Raw genomic sequence first — 22,518 nt, forward strand, 5'->3', positions numbered from 1 at the left:
CCCCACGACCTGTTTAAACCCCAGCACCGCCATGCACTGACTGCCCCGACCTCCACCACTGCCCGGGTGGCTCTACAGCAGGCTCTGTTAGACTGTTCTTTGCCGTAGTCTGGGCCTGCCTGGGAAGGAGGTAGGTACACGCCCAGGGTGTCATGGCCAGAAGCCTCCCGTAGGGAGTTCAACCGTGACTAACTCTCTCCAATGCCTGGGAGAGGAAGTGACAGGTGTCATACCCAAGGCCAAGCCAGAGGCCGAGAATCTGCCAGGCCTCCTTTGCTCCTCTTTCAGTCTGAGTGCGAAGGACTCTGAGGCTCTGGAAGGTGGGGGGACACAGAAGGAAAGAGCCCAGGTCCCCTAATCACCTGCAGAAGGTCACACAATGAATGTCCCCGTTGGTCTTGGCGAGAAATCCCTCTCTTTGTTAGCTTCGGAGATGCTGGGTGTATTTGCTGCCGAATCCAGCACCACCTTGCCTGGCACACCTTGGCTCCCAGATCACAGGAAGTCAGGATAGGTCTGTCTGGCCCCAGGGCTGTGGGGTGCTGTGTCTGGTGCCACACACCCGGGACCAGAGAGGCGGGGGTTCGATATGCCTCGAGGAAGGTGTCCTACAATGACGGGGTGACACCCCATCCTGGTTTGCACTCTCTCTTTTTATTTATTTTTATTTTTTAATGTTTATTCATTTTTGAGAGAGAGAGACAGAGCATGAGCGGAGGAGGGGCAGAGAGAGAGCAGGAGACACAGAATCCAAAGCAGGCTCCAGGCTCTGAGCTGTCAGCACAGAGCCCGACGCGGGGCTCGAACCCATGAACTGTGAGATCATGACCTGAGCCGAAGTCGGACGCCCAACGGACTGAGCCCCCCAGGCGTCCTACGTGCACGCTGTCTCTCTAAAATATACCTTAAGAAAAGTAGAATGAATCCGGTGGCGCAAGTATTTGTTTACACGAACACCTGCTTTCCTTCTGGGAGGCTGGAATTTTGCTACATGCTGGGCAGAGGGTGTCTGCCTGACCAGCATCTGACAAAATCCCCAGGGGCCAGGTCTCCACTGAGCCTCCTGGGTCGGAAGCTTGCCACTGGTCCTGGTGCCCAGCCCCCACCTCAAAAACACACTGGGTGGCCTCAAAATAAACATTCAACTCTCTGCTCTATTTCCAGGCAACGTAGCCGCATCGCCTCTTGGATCCCATCCAGACCCTCTTTACCTTGACTCTTCTCTGTTAGGGACCCCCACCTGACGCCCCACCCACTTTGCAGAGCCAGATTTGGATTTGCCTCACCTCTCCGCTTCGTTTAATTGGAAAGGAGTGTTCCCCCCGGCTGTTATGGAATAAAACGGACAGAATTGTGTTCCGGAAGGTCTTCTTTTCTTTCCTAATCCATTTGTTTCCTGGAGGAGAAAATCTGCTCTTGGAGCTAATGGGTTCCCCAAATCAAAGCGCTGCCTTTCACTGCAAAGGAGTCGCAGCAACCGTGTGCGACCAGGGGGGCCGGGGGTCAGCTCACTGCTCCAACCCAAGGCTGAAGATAGAGCCCGTTCCAAGAGGAATTTCAATGTCTTCGTGTAAAATCTGTGGGAAGAGCAAACCGCCCATCATAAAACTGACCCCAGTAAAACATCTATACCTCCACTGTGCTTTGTCATTGTTAGATCAGTTAAACATACCCATTAATAATAAGGAGGGAGGGGTGCCTGGGGGGCTCAGTCGGTTAAGTGTCCAACTTTGGCTCAGGTCATGATCTCACGGTTCATGGGTTCGAGCCCCGCGTCAGGCTCTGTGCTGACAGCTCAGAGCCTGGAACCTGCTTTGGGTTCTGTGTCTCCACGCCTCTCTCCTGCTCAGTCTCTTTCAAGAATGAATAAACATTAAAACAATTTTAATAAAATAAACAAGCAAAATAAAATAAAATGAAATCGTTTGCAAAGACCAGGAAAACTTGGACAACTGTAGAAACCAGATCACAGGGACATGGAGTCTCTTCTATCCTTCTCTGCCTTTTTTTTTTGTATGTTTGAAAATTTTCACAATGAGAAGTGTTTTTCAAAAGTCCCACTTGACCTACATCACATAAAACACAGGAAACAGGCAGCAATCGTGTGGCGCGTTGTTTGCGAAGACCCCTCGGGGCCACCACAGGGCCACGGGCACCGAGGAAGCCGTCTGCACGACCCTCGGACAGTTTGGGCGTCACTGATCCAAACCGTTTCCCTCGTTTCACCCAATGGGATGAATCATCCAGACGGTTCTGCCACAGGTGACACGAAACGGGTGACAGTTAGCGGTCAGTGACATCGACATCAGGGCAAAAACTTGGTCCTGTGACTTCTCTGCTGCGTCAGGGCGGCATCCAGAACTGCGTTCTCGCTGACGGGCGGCAGCGGCACAAAACGGAAATGCACGTCTTCGGGTTTGTCCCCGAGAGAACGTGTTCGGCAGACACGCCACGGGGTGGGGACGTGTTCAGACAGACCATTCACGACGTGAGGTGAGGTTCCAGTTTAAATTATGAGGAAGGCATCTTGCCCAGCTAGGAGAGGGGGCGGGAGGGAGGGAACTGCCGGAAAAAGCGCCGGAGCAGAGCTGCAGTGTTGTCCCTATGAGGCTCCCGACTCAAACGGACGGGCCATAAAAATCCTGTAAGAGCCCATCAGAGATGTCTGAATGCTGATATCAGCGCATCCTGATTACATTTTTAGGGTGTGATTCAAGTATTCTGGAACTGTGTGGCTTTCTTTTTTATTTAAAAAATTTTTAAGATTAAAAATTTTTATGTTTATTTATTTTTGAGAGAGAGAGAGAGAGAGCAAACAGGGGAGGAGCAGAGAGAGAGAGGGAGACACAGAATCCGAAGCAGGCTCCAGGCTCTGAGCTAGCTGTCAGCACAGAGCCCGACACAAGGCCTGAACCCATGAACTGTGAGATCATGACCTGAGCCAAAGTCGGATGTTTAACTGACTGAGCCACCTGGGTGCCCCGGAAATGTTTTTTTTTTTTTTTAATAGTTCTGATTTTTAAAAGATACTGAAACATTTACGAATGACACCGTTTCACGCCTGGAATCTGCCTCTCCGATGACCTTGGGCACGGCGTGCGGGGCGTGGATGTGGGCAGAGAGGGAAGACAAGGCCGGGCTCCCTGTCCAGGGTGCGAGATGGCCACGGGGCTCTGCTGCTCTGCTGTGTGGTGGCCAGAACGGGACGTGCACCTGCTGAGTGAACAAAGGGCCCGTGTCACACACGCTGCCTCTTGGCCAATTTAAAATCACCTTCACCACCGTCTGCCCCGTCCCTGCTGAGTTATCCCGCCCCATTCTCCTCTAAGCACCCAGCCCTCTGTCTCTCTCGTGGACGGAGCACCCTCCCCGTTCCGTGGGAGAGACTCCTTCGGACGTGCTGGGGCTGCTCCTTAACCCAGAAAGCAGCCGCTCGGAACGGCGGCGACAGCGACACGGACAGAGCCAGCGTTCTTGATAATACCGTTTATTTTCCATTGACCGAGCGATCACTCAAGAATGATACAAAGCATCGGAGACATGCGCAGTCTGCTTGTCAGCGTTCAACAGCTCTTACGTGTTCCCAGCACAGGAAGGTCTCAGACTTCATATTCCAGCAAAAACACATTGGCCAAAAATAGAAACAAAAACAAACAAAAAATAACAATAAAACAAAACCAAGCAAAAACAAACACAATCAAACAAAGCTTTAAATTATGGCAGCAAGTCCGATATTTCTTAATACTTATCAAGCAAAGATTTGAAAATAACTACAATGTAAACTTCACTTTAAATATTTTGAGTTGCTCCAATGAAGACAAGAATGGGCGCAGGAAGAGCAGTGCGTAGGACGTAACATATAAATTAGACCACGCCGAATGGAGAGCTTTCTTGAACTAGTACACATGGTGATTAGTTACTCTGACGGTGTTTGAGTGGCTGCCACCGCACACTTCATCTGGATCGTTACTTTGTTTCTGTTTTTGTTTTCCTGCTCAGTGTGGCTAGAAGACCACTGTGTGTGGATGAAGGAGAAAGGCTCAAAGATCTTTTACTTTGTAATGATTTGAACCGGAGAACAAAAAAGGTAGCAAATGGCAAAGAAGCAACTGTACTCAGAGAAAGAAACAAAAGATCAGAATGAATCCACCATCATAAGCTACCTACCGAGCCACGCTTTCCATTCTGGGTCAAATGATTCCACGATGCAGAAACCGTAAAAAAAAAAAAAAAGAAAAAAAAAAAGGTGCGAGTCTAACACCTACCGAGGGTAATAAAAACACAGCACGGGAATGATTACCGCTGATGCCAGAAACAAACCAAGACATTTAAAAAATCAGCAGAACCAGGAGTAAATGTTTCGTATGATAACATCTTACAGGAAGCAAATGGGGGCGGGGTCTGGTGGTCTCGTATACACTGCAGCCGCGTGGACTGGTCCGTTATGACATCTCACGAACTCTCTATCACTGCACAGCATGAACGCACCCTCGGAAGGAGGGCGGGTTCCTGGGTATTCTCCTAGTCGGCCCTGGGAAGGGCAGTCATCAAGATCTATGCTGACCAGGTCCCGGCAGGCATGGGAGTGACATGCCGCTGGGGGGGAGGGGCGGTCAGGAGTCTCAGGGGCTTCAGGGGTCACCGCAGAACAGAGCAGGGGACTTCGGAAGCATTCTGCAGAGGGACCACGTGCGGGCTGACAGACTTCGGTTTTCCTAATTCGCGTGGTTTATCTTTACAACACACGTAGGAGGAAAAAGATCACCTTTCTTGTTACTGAGAAACTTCTGCCTGCGTCAACCCCTATTTTCCGGGCGGCAGAAACCCACTGGCTGGGGACCAGGTTTCCTAGTCTATGGTGGTGTTTTTTTTTTTTTTTTTTACTGAGAGCTCAAACAGGACAAATGGAAGCAGAGGTGGGTACAGCTGCCACTCCGGCTCACGTGTTATCTGAGAATTTATCTTTAGGGGCGTGAGGTGTCGGCCACAGCACCCCGCAGGCCCAGAAGGAGAGCCACCGGGCCCCCCTCCGCCTCCCTGCCCAGGTAGGACTTCCCAGCTCGCCCGCCTAATGCTGCTCACAGAAATCCACGTGCAGCACAGTGACGTCTGTGTTTGTGTGGGGGGCACGGCACCCCCGTCGCACCTGCCCGGGGAGGGGGACTCTGCGGTGTGCTGGGGGCACGGGCTGTGCAGACCCAGCACCCCAGCCCGGAGCGCTGGCCGCACGCGACCCCCTGCAAAGCTGATGGGAGCCACCGTCTGTGCCCTCGGTGCAGGACCAGGAGGAAACCAGAGGGGCGTCGGGAGCCTGGGACTAATCTGCCAGGGCGGCCACGAGTCCCCCCAAGTATCTGCCCTCGGGGCGGAATGCGACAGACTCCCCCGGAGTCCGGGGGGTGGGGCGTGGGGGGCAGGACTGACGCTGCCGCTCGTTGCCCACACCGTGATGTCCCTGGAGGGTGGCTCTCTCTGCAATTCTGCGGATTAACAGAGTTAGCCGGGGCTCCTGCAGGGGCGAGCCGCTGGTCCAGGGCCACTCCTGTGCGTAGGGGAGCCCCGGGGGCTGGGAGCCCAGGATGGGCTCCGAGGAGGCAGGGGCACCTGCACGGGGTGGGGACTGCCGCCCCGGGGCCAGAGCGAGGCGTGGAGGCTGCAGGAAACGAGGGACATGCCCCTCTCGGGACGAAAGGGACCTGGTAGGCCTGCTACACAGTCTTGCAACGACCCTCACAAGTTTCTGCAAAATGCGCGTTCCTGGGCCCCGCCCTGCCCAGGCCTGGGCGACTCCTAAGTGCTGTCTGCTCAGTGTTCGTGACGGTGGCCGGGCTCGCACCCGAGGGTGGGAGCCCGAGAGGTGCGCTGCCCGGGCTGGCGGATGGGGTGCGAGGCCACAACCGTGCTTTCTGAAAAGGGATCTGGGGGTGGGGGGCGGAGAATCACATAACGTAGACCCACTCGGATGACTACTTTATTCATGCTGCTTCCGGGAAGGGATGTCAGAGCTGGACCAGTCTAAACTCTTGGAGGCTTTTCCGTTGGCCAGAGGGGACGCTGGAGGCGGCTTACGGGTCCTCGATGTCGAGGAACTCCTGCTTGGGGGGCGCCGCACCGCGGTACCACGCGCACGAGCCGTCGCTCCTCTTGATGCAGGCGAAGAACCTGGCCTGGTGCCCGTTGATGTTCTTCTCCGTGACCCAGTCCATCCAGAGACACTCGTCCGGGGAGGAGATGTAGCACGGAATCATGGGGCAGCGTGTGATCTAGGAAGAGGGGCGCGGACGTGCCTTGGTCAGGGGCCCCGTCCCGAGCCTGGCCAAGCAGCTGGGACCGAGCGGAAGCTGCAGCCCTTCCCGAGTGCCCGCCCCTCCCCCACTGGCTAACCGGCAGAAGACGGCCTGCCCGAAGCAGGGGCGGGTGGCGGGGGAGGGGACCCTTGTGCACAAAGTCTGCTGCTGCAGGGCTCCTCTGCCGTGAGCCATCTGGTCCGCCACCTCTGCGTGGGACTCGATGGCTTCTGGCTAGCCCCACCCTCCGGGAGCCTCACAACCACAGAGGGTCTTAAGTTCCCGGGAGCCAGGTTCCAAAGAGAATGCTTTCTTGGGGCGCCCGGGGGGCTCAGTCGGTCAAGCGGCCGACTCCTGGTTTCAGCTCTGCTCATGATCCCACGGTGTCATGAGTTTGAGCCAAGCATCAGGCTCCGCACTGACAGCGAGGGGTCTGCTTGGGATTCTCATTCTCTCTCCCTCCCTCTCTCTCTCTCAAAATAAATAAACTTAAAAGAAAAAAAGACGCTATCTTGCCCTCAAGCAGGCGTGGGCTTCGAGGGGTCGGCAAGCAGCGTTTTGGTGGAGGGACCAGAGCCTACGAGTTGGAAAGGATCGAACGCGGTTTTGACTTCACGCCGGGCACGGAGGATTCTGCTCCACGTATGCAGAGCTGCAGGTCGGAATTCATATTCTGAGTGATCTAAGAACAGGCTGGCGGGGATGTGCCAGGACGCACAGTGCCAACCGGCTCGGCCCGTCCGGCTGCCCTCTGGGCCCAGACTCACTTCCGGTGGCAGAGGTGTGCGGGGCGGGGGGGACAGGCCGGATGCAAGCCCGGGGATGTCCCAGGCGCACCTGGCGTTGGCAGTGCTGTGACTGCTGGGCACAGGCTCTGCGCTGCGGTTAAGCGGGGGGCTGGGCCGTCCTCTCCCCGTTCTACACCCCACAGGATCCCTCCCCCCGGGGGGGCTCTCCTTCCCGGAAGCTTAGGCCAGGCCCTGACCTCCCACACAGCCCTCTACAGGGGCACGCCGCGGGGCTCTGTCCGTGGCCGGACAGCCTCGCTGGTGGAGAGGCCATGCCTCCCCACAGCCCTGTCCTATGGACCCCGTGGACTGCGAAGCCAGGGATCAAAGCCCAGCGGTCTCCCTGGAGGCAGAGGTGATGGGTAAGAGCCGGAGAGGCAGCGGCGCGGGCTTACCTTGCACTCACAGCCCATCTGGTACCTGTGGTTCAGGCTCTTCTTCTGGGTCGTGCTCAGGGTGTCCCAGGGCACGATGAAGTCACAGAGGGTGACGTGCAGCTTGCCGTTCCCCTCGGCCTTTCCTGGGGAGACAGGGATCACCAAGCTCAGGACAAGCTACACCTCCTCCTCCTGACCGAGCGTGGCTCGGGCGCCTGGGACTCGCTACTGACAGTGCTGTGGGCTGTGGGCTGTGCTGTGTCTCCCCCAGAATTCCTGTGTCCAAGCCCTCACTGCCCCCCCCCCCGCCCCGCCAGCACCTCAGGACGTGCCTGTGCCTGGAGTCTTCCAAGGGGTCATTAAGTTAAATGAGGTCACATGGGGACACCCCCAACCCCCCGTGTCCAATAAGAACAGTCTCCTTATAAGAGATCCGGACACAGACGGGAACTGAAGGGTGAGCGGGTGACCGCCAGGAGAAGCTGGCCCTGCCCGTGCCTGGCTCTCGGTCCCCCCGCCCCCAGGTCTGCGAGGAGATCAGTCCGGGCTGGGTAAGGGGCCTGCGCCATGGCCCGGGTCACAGCAGCCCGAGCGAATCAACCCCTGGCTCCCACACCGGGCACCATGCGCCCTGAGTGTGCAAAGGACGTGTGCTCCCGGCGGCGCGCTCGGCGGACACCGGAGGGGATGCGGGGAGACCCCCCATCTGCGTCACAGCTAACGCTTCGAGGCCTCTCCTGCCAGTGTCCTCGTGCGCACGCGGACGGGCACAGATCACGCTGTGTGTGGATCGTTCTGGTTCCCGGTTTAGTTTTCACGGACATTTCCTCCATCCAATGCAAAGCTTGTCTGGGTTGTTCTACCGCAAACGGCAAAACCACAGACGCTCGTGGAATTGGGAATCGGCTCCAAATTCCCGTCCCTGGGGAGGGCGAGGCACCGCTGGTCCTCGGGCTCCTGGTTCTGCCCCTCCCTCCCCACCCCTGCTGGAGCCCTCACGTGCTGACAGCCTTGGCATTGGCCAGGCAGGAGGCAAGTGCATTCTGGTGAAGGCGGAGTGTGAGGCAGGCTCAGGAGGCCGTTTCGAACCCCAGCCCTGCAGCGGCGACGGCACCTCGTCTAGACGCCCGGCGATGAGAGCAGCGGAGCCAGCAGGGCAGAGAGAGACTCCCCCGGGGCGGGCCGGGGCCTTGGGCAGCACCCCGTGCACACCCCACCTGACAGCTCCACGGCCTTCAACTAAACGCCCTCAGGCACAGCGCTGGCTGTGGAGGATCCACCACCAGGAACGTAGTTGGGCAACTAATGCAGTTTGTCGACTGCGCCCCCGTCACGAATAAATGCCACTGTTGGGGCACCCAAGGGCTCAGTCGGTGAAGGGCCCAGTTTCGGCTCAGGTCATGATCTCACGGTTTGTGAGTTCGAGCCCTGCATCGGGCTCTGTGCTGACAGCTCAGAGCCTGGAGCCTGCTTCGGATTCTGTGTCTCCCTCTCTCTGCCCCTCCCCTGCTCCTACTCTGTGTCTGTCTCTCAAAAATAAATAAACACCAAAAAATTTTTAAGAAGATAATGCCACCGTGACCCCTGGCCCAGGGAAACGCGGCTCGGCGCCCGGAGGCTGCGAGAGGCACAGGGACGCCCGGTGTGCCGGGCAGGTGGCAGGTGGCAGGTGCCACTCCCTGCACGTGCATTCGGATGCTCTGACCCCTGGGAGCTCCGTTTTTCCTTGTAGCTGTTTGGACCTGACATTCTAGGTGAAGAAAAGGATCGAGGAGCAGGATTGCTCCTGCAGCATTTATTCTGAATCCTAACAAACAATGAAGAGAAGGAAGTACTTTAAAAATAGGTCTCTGGGGGCACCTGGGCGGCTCGGTCAGTTGCGCGTCTGTCCGACTTCGGCTCAGGTCATGATCTCGCGGTTCGTGAGTTTGAGCCCCGCATTGGGCTCTGTATGGACACTGCGGAGCCTGCTTGGGATTCTTTCTCTCTCTTTTCTGCCCCTTTCTTGCTCGCTCTCTTTCTCAAAATAAATAAAGAAAAAAAAAAACCCAAGTACTTGGCTTTTTTCCCCCAGAGCTATGTGTCCAGCCACTTTCCAGGAGTCCAGAGCAGCTGAGGAGGGAGAGAAGTGGACAGATGGCAAGTCGCCTCCATTCCCGTCTCCGGGATTCCCCGGCGCGCATGGCCCGTGCAGGGATGTGAGCGGTGCCCCCCGCCCTCTCCCGGGCCCAGCGGGTCCTTCTTTACAGACAGGTGGGCTCTGCCCTCCAAACTCCTCCAGGGATGCCTCGCCCGGCCGGCATCAACGGCCCGCTTCCTGTTGCTCTCCGCCTTTCTTGTGCATCCTGCTGGTCACCTGGAACTCAAGCAGGAAAGTGACAATCCTGCCTCAATCCTTGGTTTAACCGGTGTCCCTCACCCGTAGTCATCGCTCAGTAAACGTTTACTGACAATGACGTGGGCATTTGTTCGAACAATCTGCTTCATTCTGCCTTCTTTGCGGTCCTCCCTGTGGACCTGTTGGCTACGAATTCGAGCTTCCGCCAAGGGTGGGGGATGGAAGGACACGAGATGCAACGCAAACTGTCTTCCGTGGCCCTGGGCACGGGGCTGCCGTTGACCTTGGGTGTCGGGTCGCAAGTGCAGCTGCATTCCAGGATGTGAAAAGGCCCCCCTTCCGGTACAGGGATAGGTACCAAGACTTGGTCGGGACGTGGGCTGTGTCGTCTGTTACAACACTCTACCCCGCCTGCCTTGGAAAACCACACCGTCCTTCTTGGAGAGGAAAACAGGAATTAATTAAAATTTGTAACTGAGGATCATAAGCGGCTTTTTCCTCCTGGAGGAGAGGACCACAGAAGAAAATTACAGGGCCCGTTCCGGAACAGTTCCTAAACATGACTGTCTCGTGGTGCCCAGTGCACCACGTGAACCTGAATCATCAGCCCGCGAGGAGGTGGGCCGCCTCGGGCCCGGCCAGCGGGCGCTGCGTGGTCTACGGCACCCTCTGATTTCTGGGTGGCTCGTCCGGCCTCCAGGGGGACGAGATGGAGTCTGTGCTCAGAAAGTAAACAACCGGATTGGATCCAGAGTTCCCTCACCGAGCTGGGCAAGACGTCAGATGAGCCAGGCCCCGTCAGGGTGAGCCAGCGCCGCCTGAGGGACCTTCTGTGGCTCTCGGGCTCCGGGGCCAGTTAGGAACCTAGAGTGTGCAGCACGTCACTCGCTGGCTTCCAGTGTTCAACGTGAAGTGGTGGAAGACGACAGGCACAGAGTTACCAGCCAACGTATCTTCAGATGTTAATTATTTTTGAGAGACAGAGAGGGACCGTGTGAGCAGGGGAGGGTCAGAGAGAGAGGGAGATACAGAATTTGAAGCAGGCTCCAGGCTCCAAGCTGTCACCACAGAGCCCAACGCGGGGCTTGAACTCACAAACTGCGAGATCATGACCTGAGCCGAAGCCGGACGCTCAACCGACTGAGCCCCCCAGGTGCCCCATATGTTAATTTTTACGGCAAGCCGAGCTATAATTCGGATGATTTTGGTTGCAGCGAGCCTGTAACACATGCCCTGCAGGTCCGTGTAGAATTAGCTTCTTGTTCAGACTGGGGACCGTTCAGTGGCCTCGGGTGTAGGAACAGCCAGGAAACAGACATGTCGCCCGGTGAATGAGCTTTGACGGGAAATGTGAACGAACGCGCTTCCGCATGAGAGGAAGTATCAGCGTGAACAGAGGCGCTGAGACTATCCCTAGACTTTCGGATTTTGACTTGAAACAATCCTTTAAGGGGCACCCAGGGGGCTCAGCCAGATAAGCACCAACTTGCCTTCAGCTCAGGTCACGATCTCGTGGTTTGTGAGTTCGAGCCCTGCATCGGGCTCTGTGCTGACGGCACGGAGTCTGCTTGGGACTCTGCCTCCCTCTCTCTCTGCCCCTCCCCTGCTTGCTCTCTTTCAAAATAAATACAATTGAACTTAAAAAAAAAAAAGGCTTCATTTAAACACAGAAGCCTCTTCCTTTCAAAAAAGGGGCTGAACAAAAGAAACAGACCCTCCGCTGATGCCCCCCAAACCAGCACAGAGCCCCCACCACAAAATAAGCAGGGCAAAGCTGCCGTGTGCACCTCGGCTCTTGTTCCGACCCACGCTTCCTACCTAGGCAGCCACGCAGCCCTCCTACACCCCTCTGGTCAGTGGGACGGGGACAGTACCTGAGCCACACAGCAGAGACCCGCCTGCCAGGGCCCCTGACTGCTGGACGGGGCAGTGCCCCCCTGCGGTCCAGAGAGCCCACCGCAGGGAGGGAAGGGCAGTGCCGAGGCCCTCAGAATCTCTGGGCGAGCGCAGGCCGGACTGACCACGAGGGGTTCCAGGAGACAAAAAGAATGTCAGGAGAGTCCCTTCCTAAGGGGGGGTGAGCAGCCTTGGCTGCTGGGGCTCGGCCCTGCTGTGTGTGTGCCCCCCAGCGGCTCGGCACCCCCCTGCAACGGAAGGTCTGCCCTTGACGCAGGGCGGGGAAGGTTCTGGTCCAATGCCCGGCTCCCAGTCTCCTAGGGAGTTTTGGAAATGCTGATGCCCAGGCCACAGCCCTGGAGATTCTGCCTGAACTGGTGTGTGGTGCCACCTGGGCACCAGGACTGGTACCAAAGTCCCCGAGGGATTCTCACACACAGCGCAGGGGAGGGGCTGCGGGCTTAGGCGCTGGGCGGCGAGGCTTCCACGGCCTGGAGCACACGACCGAAGCAGGAGAGTATGAGAGAGGGGGTGGCCCAGGTCCCCAGCACAGCATCAGCCCAAAAGGACCTGGGGCACATGGTTCATCTACTCGGTTTTCCTCATCTGTAAAATGGGGATCCTAAGGGGTGCCTTCCTTAGGAGGGGTTGTAAGGAGTGAAGGGAATCCGCATGGAAAGTTTCCAGAGACCGCCGGGGCCAAGAGAGGGGCGCCACTACCTCTGTGAACAGGGACCCGGTGGGGACTGCTGCAGGAGCCCAGACTTAGGTCACTTGCCTACCAGGAGAGGACCCTGGCCGGCCCTCCTCTGCGGCCTGCTCCCGCAGCCCTGCAGTTTGGGCGGCTGCCTCTAGGGGGCGACTTGAGGCGACCTGGGGTGAGGTGTGCATCTTACAGCCTGGTTCCTCCCCCACCTGCACAAAACCTGATGCAGGGATCGGAAGCCGTGGGGACCTGTTAGGACCCCAAGTTCCTGCCACCATGCAAGGTTCTGTCTCTTTGCCTTCTCTCCAGGGCTCATTTTCCTGATCATAAAAGCAACAGATGTCACTGTAAAATTTAGCAAATAGAGGGACGTGTGACAAGGGAGACACGAGGGATGCTGACTGTCCCTGCGCCCGCTGACCGGCTCTCTAGCGGCTGGCCTGGGCACCTGCGCCAGGCGCCTCGTGCCCTGTGCACCTGCCCCGCCGGCCCCGGTGTCCCCGGGACAAGCACAGTCAGGAAAGGTCTCTGCTTCGTGACTCCGTCCCCATCCGTCTCCCCGATGGACTTTATTTTTCTTATTGTAAAAATAGTAGATGCTGCGAATGTAAAAGGGTGCAGCTGCTTTGGCAAACGGTCTGGCAGCCCCTCAAACGCTTAAACATAGTCACCATATGCCCCGAAATCTACTCCCACATATCGGCCCGAGAGAAACGAAAACACAGCTATGCCGACACTCGGTGACGGGCGTGGACGGCAGCGCAACGGGGGACACAACCCAGTGTCCGTGGGACGAGGAGGGGGTGGACAGACTGCGGTCTATTCAGCCAGAAAAGGAGACGCGTTCTGATTCACACCACCGCCTGGACGCGGCCGAGAAGACGTCACGCACAGAGGACCACATCTTCTATGATTCCATTCAGAGGCCTCTGAACCGGGGACACCCGCTGGAGCTGGGCGGGGAGGGGGGCCCAGAAGGTAAAACAGCTGAAGGGTACGGGGTTCTCTCCGACGGTGGCCAGGGTCACGCACCTCGATGATGAGTGTATCACCCCACAGAATGACGCTCTTTAAACGGTGAATGGTGTGGTGTGTGAGTTCTAACTCAAAAAAACTTAAAAAAAAAAAAAAAAAAAGATGCTCATAAGAAAACACTAGGGGGCGCCTGGGTGGCTCAGTGGGTTGAGCACCTGACTTCAGCTCAGGACATGATCCTGCAGTTTGTGAGTTTGAGCCCTGCGCCGGGCTCTGTGCTGACAGATGGGAGCCTGGAGCCTGCTTCCGATTCTGTGTCTCCTTCTCTCTCTCTCTGCCCCTTCCCCACTCATACTCTGTCTCTGTCTCTCAAAAATAAATAAACGTTAAAAAAATTTTTTAAAGGATAAAGTACAAGCAAGGTGCGCCTGGGCGTCTCATTCGGTTAAGCGTCTGACTCACAATCTGTGAGTTCAAGCCCTGTGTCTGGGCTCTGCGCTGACAGTGCGGAGCCCGCTTGGGATTCTCTCCCTCCCTCTCTCCCTCCCTCTCTCTCTCCCTCTCTCTCTCTCCCTCTCTCTCCCTCTCTCTCTGGCCCTCCCCCGCTTATGTTCTTTCTCTCTCTCAAAATAAGTAAAACTTAAGAAAAAGACAGAGCAATTTTAAAAATGAAAAAAAAAATAAACAAGAGACACAACCCAAAACAAACTGTGGTCTCTCTTCCTGACGGGCCTGTCACTCCGCCTCAGAAAAAGGATCGGAATCCCAACACCTGCTGCGTGGGGGAAGCTGAGGCCACACGGACACGGTCTCGGCCCAGCCCTGTGAGGGCCCCAGACCAGCCAGATCCAGAGATGGACAGTGGGCGGCAGGGGCAGAGGGAGGGGTTGCTGTGCATCATGGGGACGGGGGCCCAGTTTCACGAGGCGGGAAGGTTCTGGAAGGGAGGCTGTTACGGGCGGCACGGCAGCGCGAGTGTGCTTGACGCCGCCGCCCGGACACCTGATCGTGGTGCAAACGGCAGAGCTGATGTCGTGTGTTTCGCCACCACAGTGAGGAAAGGAGGGACGGGCTGCCAGGAGCCGCCGCATGGGTAGGGGCCTCATGACATCATGACATCAGCAGGCTTAACTCAAGGTTTCAGCCCCCCTCCCCGCTGCCCGCCCAGCCGCGGGCGCTTCCGGCATCTTGCCCACAACCCCTCTCGGCGCCTCGCCGTCCAGTCACACAAGCCCCCTGTTCTGGGCGGCGGGCAAGAACCCACCAGGGATTCTCAGAAGGGAAAGGGCAGGGAGGCCCCGGGACTCAGGGACAGCCTCCGGTGTCGGGACCCAGGGCTCTGTCCCCCCTCGTGGCTTCCCGAGCCCCCACCCGGAGACACAGCCCCGCACGGCCCAGGACAAGGACCACGTGCATCCGCACAAACGCACCTGCAATGAGATATTCCTTCTTCCCTCCGATGTCCAGCGAGACCCCGCACACGGCCGAGGAGGGAGCCGTGTAGATAAACTCTATGTCCTTGTCAGGTCCTTTGAACATCTGGAAAGACAAGGATGAGGAGATGGGAGCACGGCTAACAACGTCCGGGCCCCACGTGTAACTCCAGGGGCCGCCCGGCCTGCCTCTGAGGTCCCGCCCGCTGGAAAAACGGGGACGGGGCGCCTGGGGGGCTCAGTCGGTTGAGCGTCCGGCTTGGGCTCAGGTCGTGATCTCACAGTTCGTGGGTTCGAGCCCCGCGTTGGGCTCTGTGCTGACAGCTCAGAGCCTGGAGCGTGTCTTGGGATTCTGTGTCTCCCCCTCTCTGACCCTCCCCTGCTCGCACTGTCTCTCTGTCGCTCAAAAATAAATTAAAAAAAAAGAAAAAAGAAAAACAGAGACAGAAAGTCCAAACGAGCCAGAGGAGAAGGTGACCGTTCTTGAGCAGAGGCAGTCTCTGGAGGGGCTCACCAGGTGGGGAGGCAGCGACCAGCCCGCTGGGCGGGACACTGTCACCTGGAGGAAATGGTTCAGACACCCGGTTCTCCCGACACCCACAGGTCGCGTCACAATCTCCCGGGAGAGGCCGGTGAACCTCCAGGTGGCTCTGGCCCATCGTGGAGCCCCTCCCCCCGCCCCCTGCCCTCCCAGGAATTTTGATCAAGCGCTGGCTGCTTGAGGGGCCCCGAGGGGGAGGCACCCTTGCAATTAGGAGGTGACTCTCCGGGGCCCATGGGGTTTCTCCCCTGCTGACCTACCGACCGAGGCCGCCCGCAGCCCAGGTGGAGGGCGCTGTGCCCCGGGAGGCGGGGCATGGCCAGAAGCCCACAGCGGCCAGCACTTCCTGCTGCCCCCTCTCCAGCCAGAGCCTAGAACTTCCTTCTGTCCTGCAGATCAAGTTAGTCACTATTGGCAATGACCACGGTCCTCTAGGCTGGCCCTGTCTATCCGACCCCCACCCCCTCCCCCTCAAATACAGGCTCCTTGCCCTTGAACACAAACGAACCTTCCGAAAAACTAACACACCGCCACCTCAGCCCCTCGGTCTGCAACTCCGCGCCTGCCCGCCCGCTGCCACCTGCTTCATATCCCACCCCGTCCCCGGCCGGGCCACGGTCCCCATTTCTTCCTCCTCGTCCTCTTGGAGGAAGCTGGTCCCACCACCCCTGCCCCCAGGACTCCTTCCTCTCAGAACGTAAAGCTGACCAGGGCCGGCACCGTCTGGGGGGCACGAGGCTTCCCAGGCGCCACGACCAAGGTCCCCTGGCTTCGAGCCTCGCACGGGCGCAGCCGGAGACGGGGCCCGCGGGACGGCCCGTGGGAACGCGAGCAAACCCGACAAGGCCCGCCCCACACGGACTCTCCTTCAGGACGGAGCCGGCACATTTCCGACAGAACCCAGCCGGGGGGAGCTGGCCCCCACGACCTCTTGGGCATTTACAGACAACAGGGCCGACTTGGGGCCCGAAGCCCTGAGGTCGGCTCCACGGAGGCCACAGTGTGTCCCCCGAGACCACGGGCCACCTCCCCCTCCCTCCCAGCCCTCCCCCCGCCCCGCCCCGTGGGGCGACCTGGCGACCGTCTCCCTCACCTTGATCTGCTTGACCTCGTACTGGATCCGCTTGATGGGGTTGCCGTAGATGTCGTTCCCGGAGTCCACCTCCTTCACGCTGACCGCCTTGGCCCTGATCACTGCAAAGCAAAGACACCCAGGTGAGCAGAGCCCCCACCGTGCCGTCCGGGCTTTGGGGGGGTGGGCGGGGGCAGCAGGGAGGCGGGAAGCAAGGCGAGCCACGCCCTCAGCATGGCATCAGACCCCACACGGGCTCCGGGGGAGGGTCAGGAGGTCCTGGGAAGCCTTGACGGGAATGCTTGGCCAACAGCGGGGCCGGGGGGGGGGGGGGGGGGGGGGGGGGGGGGGGGGGGGGGGGGGGGGGGGGGGCAGGAGCAGGAGCCTGATCTCACATGACCCGGGACAAAGCTCCGAGTGCAGGTCACGTATGAGTGCTCCCGGGCCTCTGAGAATTCCCTCCACCGTGGACGCACGTGGCTGGGGAAGCGGAGCTTCCGGGCCCGCGACCATCGCCACGCAGTTAGGACACGGCGCCTCCTGCCACCTCGCCTCCGCCCACAGCCTCCTGGCAAACGGGCTTTTTTCGGGCTGAAGGCAGAGGGGAACGGCCTCACCAAGAGGCCTCACTGGAGTCAGGTTGGGGGCGGTGTCTTCCCTCTGAACAGTCCACCTGCTACTCCCAGTCTGTCCCCAGAGTGTCCCCGTGAGACGTCCCGTGGAGGGCTCTGTAGTAAGGACTCATGTTCCACAGAGGACGCGACAGAGGAAGGGTCAGCGCGCTTTACCCGCCAAAGGGCGTCGAGCCCGGGGAGGAGACGTTCACGGGCATCCCTGGCAGACCTACGGGGCCGCTGCCAAGGAAGGAAAATGACCCCAGACCGGGACGCCAGGTAAAGGAGAGGGAAGAGGTCGGGCTGGGAAGGTTCTGGAGTGTCTACAAGCGCCGGAGGCTGCGGGTGGGCCACGCACCGCAGGGCCCCCTCCCGGCAATGAAGGCAGACCCCGGCCCGGCCCTGACGAGGGAGGTGGGCCGCCAGCTCCGCGGCCTCGGGGGCAGAGCCTCCCTTTGCTCACTCCGAGGCCCGTCGGCTGGTGGCGCAGCCTGTTCTAAGAGTTTCACAGCTTTGGCCTCACGCCGCGGCCGTGCGGGGTCGCTCAGCCGAGGGCCGAGGGCACGCGAGCCAAACAGAGAAGGAAGGAAGAGACAGAGCCAGGCCCCAAGGCGCCAGCTCCCCGGCCAGGGTGGTCCCCCCATGGAGCCCTCCTGTGCCCCTCGTCCGGACCCCGGCCTGGCACCAGGGGCCAGCGCCCCTCGCCCCGCCCTCCCCCGGGCCCAAACCCCACTCTTACGTCTTCTGTCGGAGCTGAGTCACGACGGCCGAGGCCACAGTTCCTGGTGCCAGGGCTGAGCCAGGCCCCAACCTACAATCCCACATCTAAGAACCGCCACCCCGGGGGGCTGACCGGAACAGAGGGCTCTGCCCTTGGCAGCAGGTCGACCTGTTCCCAGTGGCTCCTCCTGCCCCCAGCATCCGCTTTTTCTAGCTGCGTCCCTCCTGGCTCAGGTGTCCTTCTCAGCCGCCATGGCCCTCGTCTAACACAGGAGGCCCTTTGCCATCCGCTGCCAGGGGTGCCAGCTGCTTCCGTCCCCATGTTCCACTAGGCCATAATAGTCCCTTGAACCCAAACCTGCCCAGGGGTGCCCCCACCTCTGGACAGAAAGTTTCTTCTGCCCTGAATGCCATCTACCACCCGCCTCCCTGCCTGGAAAACTCCTGTTCATCCTTCAAAACCCTGATAAACTTGCCCTTCCCTGTCTTGCTCTGGGAAATCCTGTCCTCCCATAGCTTTTGGAGATTCCACACCTCTCATCCATCCTGTCGTAAACACCCGGGCACATGGCTGCTCAGGGCCCCGGAGCTTCTGATAGGCAGAGGCTATTTTCTAAACACAGAGCAGTCGGCGCCCTCTAGGAAGAGTCTGTGGTTCCTCCTACTACCTGCCCGATCCATACCCTATTGCCACGCCAAGACGTGTTTATGCAAATCAGGAAACGTACCAGATTAACCCTGTCTCCCGCGGCACCTTCACTGGCTGAGGAGATCAAATGGCCCAGGAACACGCAAGGGAGACCACGGTTCCAGAAAGGGCAGGGCTGCTGGATTTGACCACATTCCACGTGCTTCTCGGAACGGCCTTCCAGAAGCACAGTGCTTAGTGGAAATGGGTGCTCACACAACCCCCCACTCCCTGGCAGTCAGAAAGCAACACAAACTACCCTCAAATTGTAAGAAGGTTCCATTCCATTCCGTGCATTAAGGGCCATGCGTTTTCCTCCTAGCAAAGCTCCTAAGGCTCCCAGGAAGTCCAAACCCTAACTCAAAAGCGGCAGCGCCAGGCCGGATCCCGCGTCAGCCCCTCCCCGCCGCGAAGTCTCCCAGAGACACAGCTGCTCACGTCTGCAGCGGACGGTGCTCGCCCTCCGCCCGTGGGGACAGGACACGCAGTGCCCGGCACTCCACGACCTCTAGTTCCGGACAACAGAACAGCAGCAGCGTCATGGCGAACGAGGGCACACATGTCCCCGCGGCTGCGGTGACAGGTCTGGAGAGCCGCACATCCCGGTCCCCACGAATCCCAGGGGCCACTCTGATGCAGAGTGACACTCCACTCTGCAAAGTGAGAGACAACGTGAAGGAAAGAAAGGGAACGGAGAGAAGCGAGGGCCAGTGCTATGGCAACCTTCCGGAAGCATCGACACCCTCCGGACGTGAAGGAGAGACGCGAGGCATACGCGGGTCCACGCGGGCTCAAGCCCTGGCGCTGCCCACCTGCCCGGGCAGCAGATGCTATTGGTTTCGGCACTCTTGGTGGGCGAAGGGCCCACGAAAAGCTTTAGCAAATAAATTCATCACAGCCGAGGATCCCACAGACCAAGTGAAGGCAGGAGACCCGAGGGGAAATGAGACAGAGGGGCCCCACAGGGAGGGAGGGTTGTTGGGGGGCATCAAGGTGGACCCCAGCCAGCTCTGGCTGCCCAATGTTGGGACCCTGAGCTTTCTGCCCCCAGCAATAGGCCAGAGCAGGGGTGTCTTACTGGCCAAACTCAGAGTCTGGGGTTGGGGTGCTTTTCAAGTGAAATCCTAAAAGCATGGGCGGGCCTCCTTCTGCTGCCCACGGGAGAAAGGGGGGAGGTCAGGGAGGGTCTTCAGTGACGGAGACAGCCTTCAAGGAGCATCCAATGCAGGCACGAAGTCAGACAACAGACAGGCACACAGAAAAGCGCACCCTAGCGGCGGACAGGGAGGAGGCGAAAAACTCTCCAGAAATGCCCACACCCCAGGCGACGGGCATCTCCAGAGCTCTGGGATGGAGACCGCTCGAAGCACAGATGGGTCCCTCTCAATCCCCCGCCACTGAAAGACCAGGGCTGGGGAAGCGCGGGGAGATCCAAAGGATCTGAGAGGAAACTGAAATCCAGGCACGGACACACGTTTGCTGAACACCTACTATGTGCCGGGCCCGGTGTCTGGCCCTGGGGTGGGTGATCGCCCGTGGCCTGCCCACCGTCCGGGGGCAAGGGGCTCCGCCCCGCCGGCCTGCCCTTCGCCGCAGGAACCAGAGGCAGCGGCGGTGGGAGCAAGGGGCCTCATAAGATCCTTGTTCTAACTGCTTTGTGCTAAAAAACGATGGCCTCTCCCCAAGCTGCTCCGAGTTTGTTTCTTCTTCTTCCCTTTCTGCCGTTAACACAACATCTGGGTTTGAGATCAAGGGTGATACACTGGCTGATGAATTCACTGCCAGATGTTGGCTACTGGAATGCTCGACCGTAGACTTAATTCAAAGCACATGCCACCGCAGAGCCCTGCCCCCCACCGCTCGGGCCGCGGACACCACATGATGTCACTTCCCCCGGCGGCAGCCTGCATGCCCGGCCAGATTTGGGATGGAAAAGAGCTGGGTGGGCGGAGAGTCGAGGTCGGGGACGGTGATCCAAAGAACACAGGCTGTGTCCAGACTGTGAGAGAGGATGAGCGCCCAGGGGAAACCCAGGAGGCCAGACCGTCCTGGTTGGGGGCGGGGTGGGGGGGGTGCAGGGGAGGGACGGCAGGGGGCTTCTGGGAAAAGCCGGGTGTCCTCAGGGCACAACAACGTGGCCTGGGCTGGCCAGGGGGTGTGGCTCACTTGACCAGCCCAGACAGAGATTCAAGTCACCCCTTCCCCCGCACCCCACCATCTTTTGAGTCCTACTGCGTCCATGCACATTCCTGGGGAAGCCACAAGGGACACAGCAAGCCACACCCATAGTCCGTGGGGGGCGAGACCCAGAGAGAGTCTTTGCAAGTTCCTGCATTTTAGTCTCACCGAGTCATCTTTACTATCTTGCCACGGGCCTGGCCGCTCTGGAAGAAACCTCACCTGCTTACGTTTAGGAGTGATTCTAACAAGACCCTTCCCCGCGGGGTCCGCCCTGCCTGGGCACCGGCTCCCAATTCCAAGGCACAGATCAAGCTGTGGGCATGAAAACATGACGTCTAGACCTTCGATGCTTATCTGCATGCACTCAACACGTGCGAAGCTCCCAGGCCCTGGTCCCCAGGGAGAGGCCGAGCTTCTGGGGTACAAAAAAACCAGGCATCTGCCCAGAAGGGATGTGGGAATCTCGGGGTTTGGAGAAAATATTTGTCTAAATACAAGGTCAAAGTCCAGCCCTGGATCATCTGAGCCGACTCAGAGCAGCAGGGCTGGCTCCGCAGTGGCACAGGCCCCGCCCCCTCTTGGCCCCGCCCCCTCTTGGCCCCGCCCGCTCTCTGCAGCCTCCCGGGAGAACCTGGGAGGGTGGCCAAGGGAGAGCATGCCCACAGGGACACAGCCACTCTGCTCGCCCTGCTCCCAGCCCCGCAGCCCCTCCAGTGAGGGGCCTGTCCCCAGTGCCGCTCACACGGGGTCCCCGAAAGCGGTGGGGCTGCCCTGTCAGTGGCCGAAACGAAGTCGAGTCAAACCCACCGCAGGCGCTGGGGTCTGAGGGCCACAGCGGTGGGTGAGGGTGCAGCCACAGGGGCAAGCATGGGGAAGGCCCCTTGTTAGATGGAACCGAGGTCACCGCAGCTGCCAACGCCCTCCCTGGGTCACCCGGGCCGTTTCCTTGTCCCCAAGGAGAACTCCATGCCAACCTCTTTGGAGGAAACCCAGGTGCTCTCCCTGGGTGGGCTCCACTCGGCTGGGGGTTGGGGGGCGGCTGCAGGGGTCCCACCGTCTAGACATGTACGCCCTGCGACCGCAGAGCTACCGGAGTCCCCGCCAACACCTGACCCCACATCCCGGGGCTGCCGCTCAGGACCAGAGCTTCTGACCGCTCCCGGGGGTGGACAGGCGACACCGGGCAGCTGGCCGGCCTGGCGGAGGTCCCTGAATTTATGAGCTCGTCTAGCCCGCCCGAGGCTGGTGCACGCCCTAGAGGGGCGCCTCCATCCCACGTTCAAGACCAGAGTTGGGAAAGTGAGGGCGTGCCCCCCACGTCCGGCATCTACGCCCCGTGATGCCAGCTGCGGCGTTGCCCGGCAAAAGCTGTAACAAAATTACTACGTGTTCAGGGCGCCCAATTACTGCGGGATTCCCTAACGGCTTATGTGTGACTGAAGCACTTCCGGGGGTAGAGACGGTGGTGGACCCCTCTGAAGGCACTGCATCTGCGCAGCGAAGCAGGGCGGGGCACAGGGCAGAGCGCGACCCAGCTCCGGACCGCCCCGCCCTCGCCTGAGGCCACGCCCCATCCCGAGGCCTGCACCATGAGGACTGTGTGGGCAGGTAGCCTGCGCACAAGGGCACCGAGCGCTGGCTCAGCCCCCTCAGGTCTCCCCATTCGCCCACACCCCACCGTGGCAGGTGCCCCTCGATGGACACAGCGGTGAGGGCTTTCCCCCAACACCAGGCTCTGCCTTCCCCGGGTCAGTGCCTGGCCACTCTGGGTCGGCAGTGCAGCCAACCTCCTCCAAGGTCACGTCTTTAGGGAACTAAGAAAAGGGAGGAGCCATCATTTCACAATTAAAGACTTCTTGCTCCACCGAGCAGCAGTGCGGGGGGGGGGGGGGGGGGGGGGGG

The 22,518-nt window shown here is 59.3% G+C and overlaps 1 protein-coding gene across 2 annotated transcripts in view; it reads right to left on the bottom strand.

Annotated features, from left to right (window-relative positions):
* Nucleotides 1–3,471: 3,471 nt before the first annotated feature.
* TIMP2 (TIMP metallopeptidase inhibitor 2) overlaps nucleotides 3,472–22,518 on the bottom strand; it is a 44,920-nt gene continuing 25,873 nt past the window's right edge. For both annotated transcript variants that reach the window (XM_029927326.1, XM_029927327.1), the window contains 4 exons: nucleotides 16,435–16,535; nucleotides 14,798–14,906; nucleotides 7,471–7,595; nucleotides 3,472–6,263 (listed from right to left, as the gene is read on the bottom strand). In XM_029927326.1, coding sequence (XP_029783186.1) covers nucleotides 6,066–6,263; nucleotides 7,471–7,595; nucleotides 14,798–14,906; nucleotides 16,435–16,535 — 533 coding nt within the window. In that variant the 3' untranslated portion in view covers nucleotides 3,472–6,065. The remainder of the gene's footprint in view (nucleotides 6,264–7,470; nucleotides 7,596–14,797; nucleotides 14,907–16,434; nucleotides 16,536–22,518) is intronic.

Source organism: Suricata suricatta, chromosome 17 (assembly GCF_006229205.1).
Source record: "Suricata suricatta isolate VVHF042 chromosome 17, meerkat_22Aug2017_6uvM2_HiC, whole genome shotgun sequence".
In the NCBI taxonomy this organism is placed as follows: Eukaryota; Metazoa; Chordata; class Mammalia; order Carnivora; family Herpestidae; genus Suricata; species Suricata suricatta.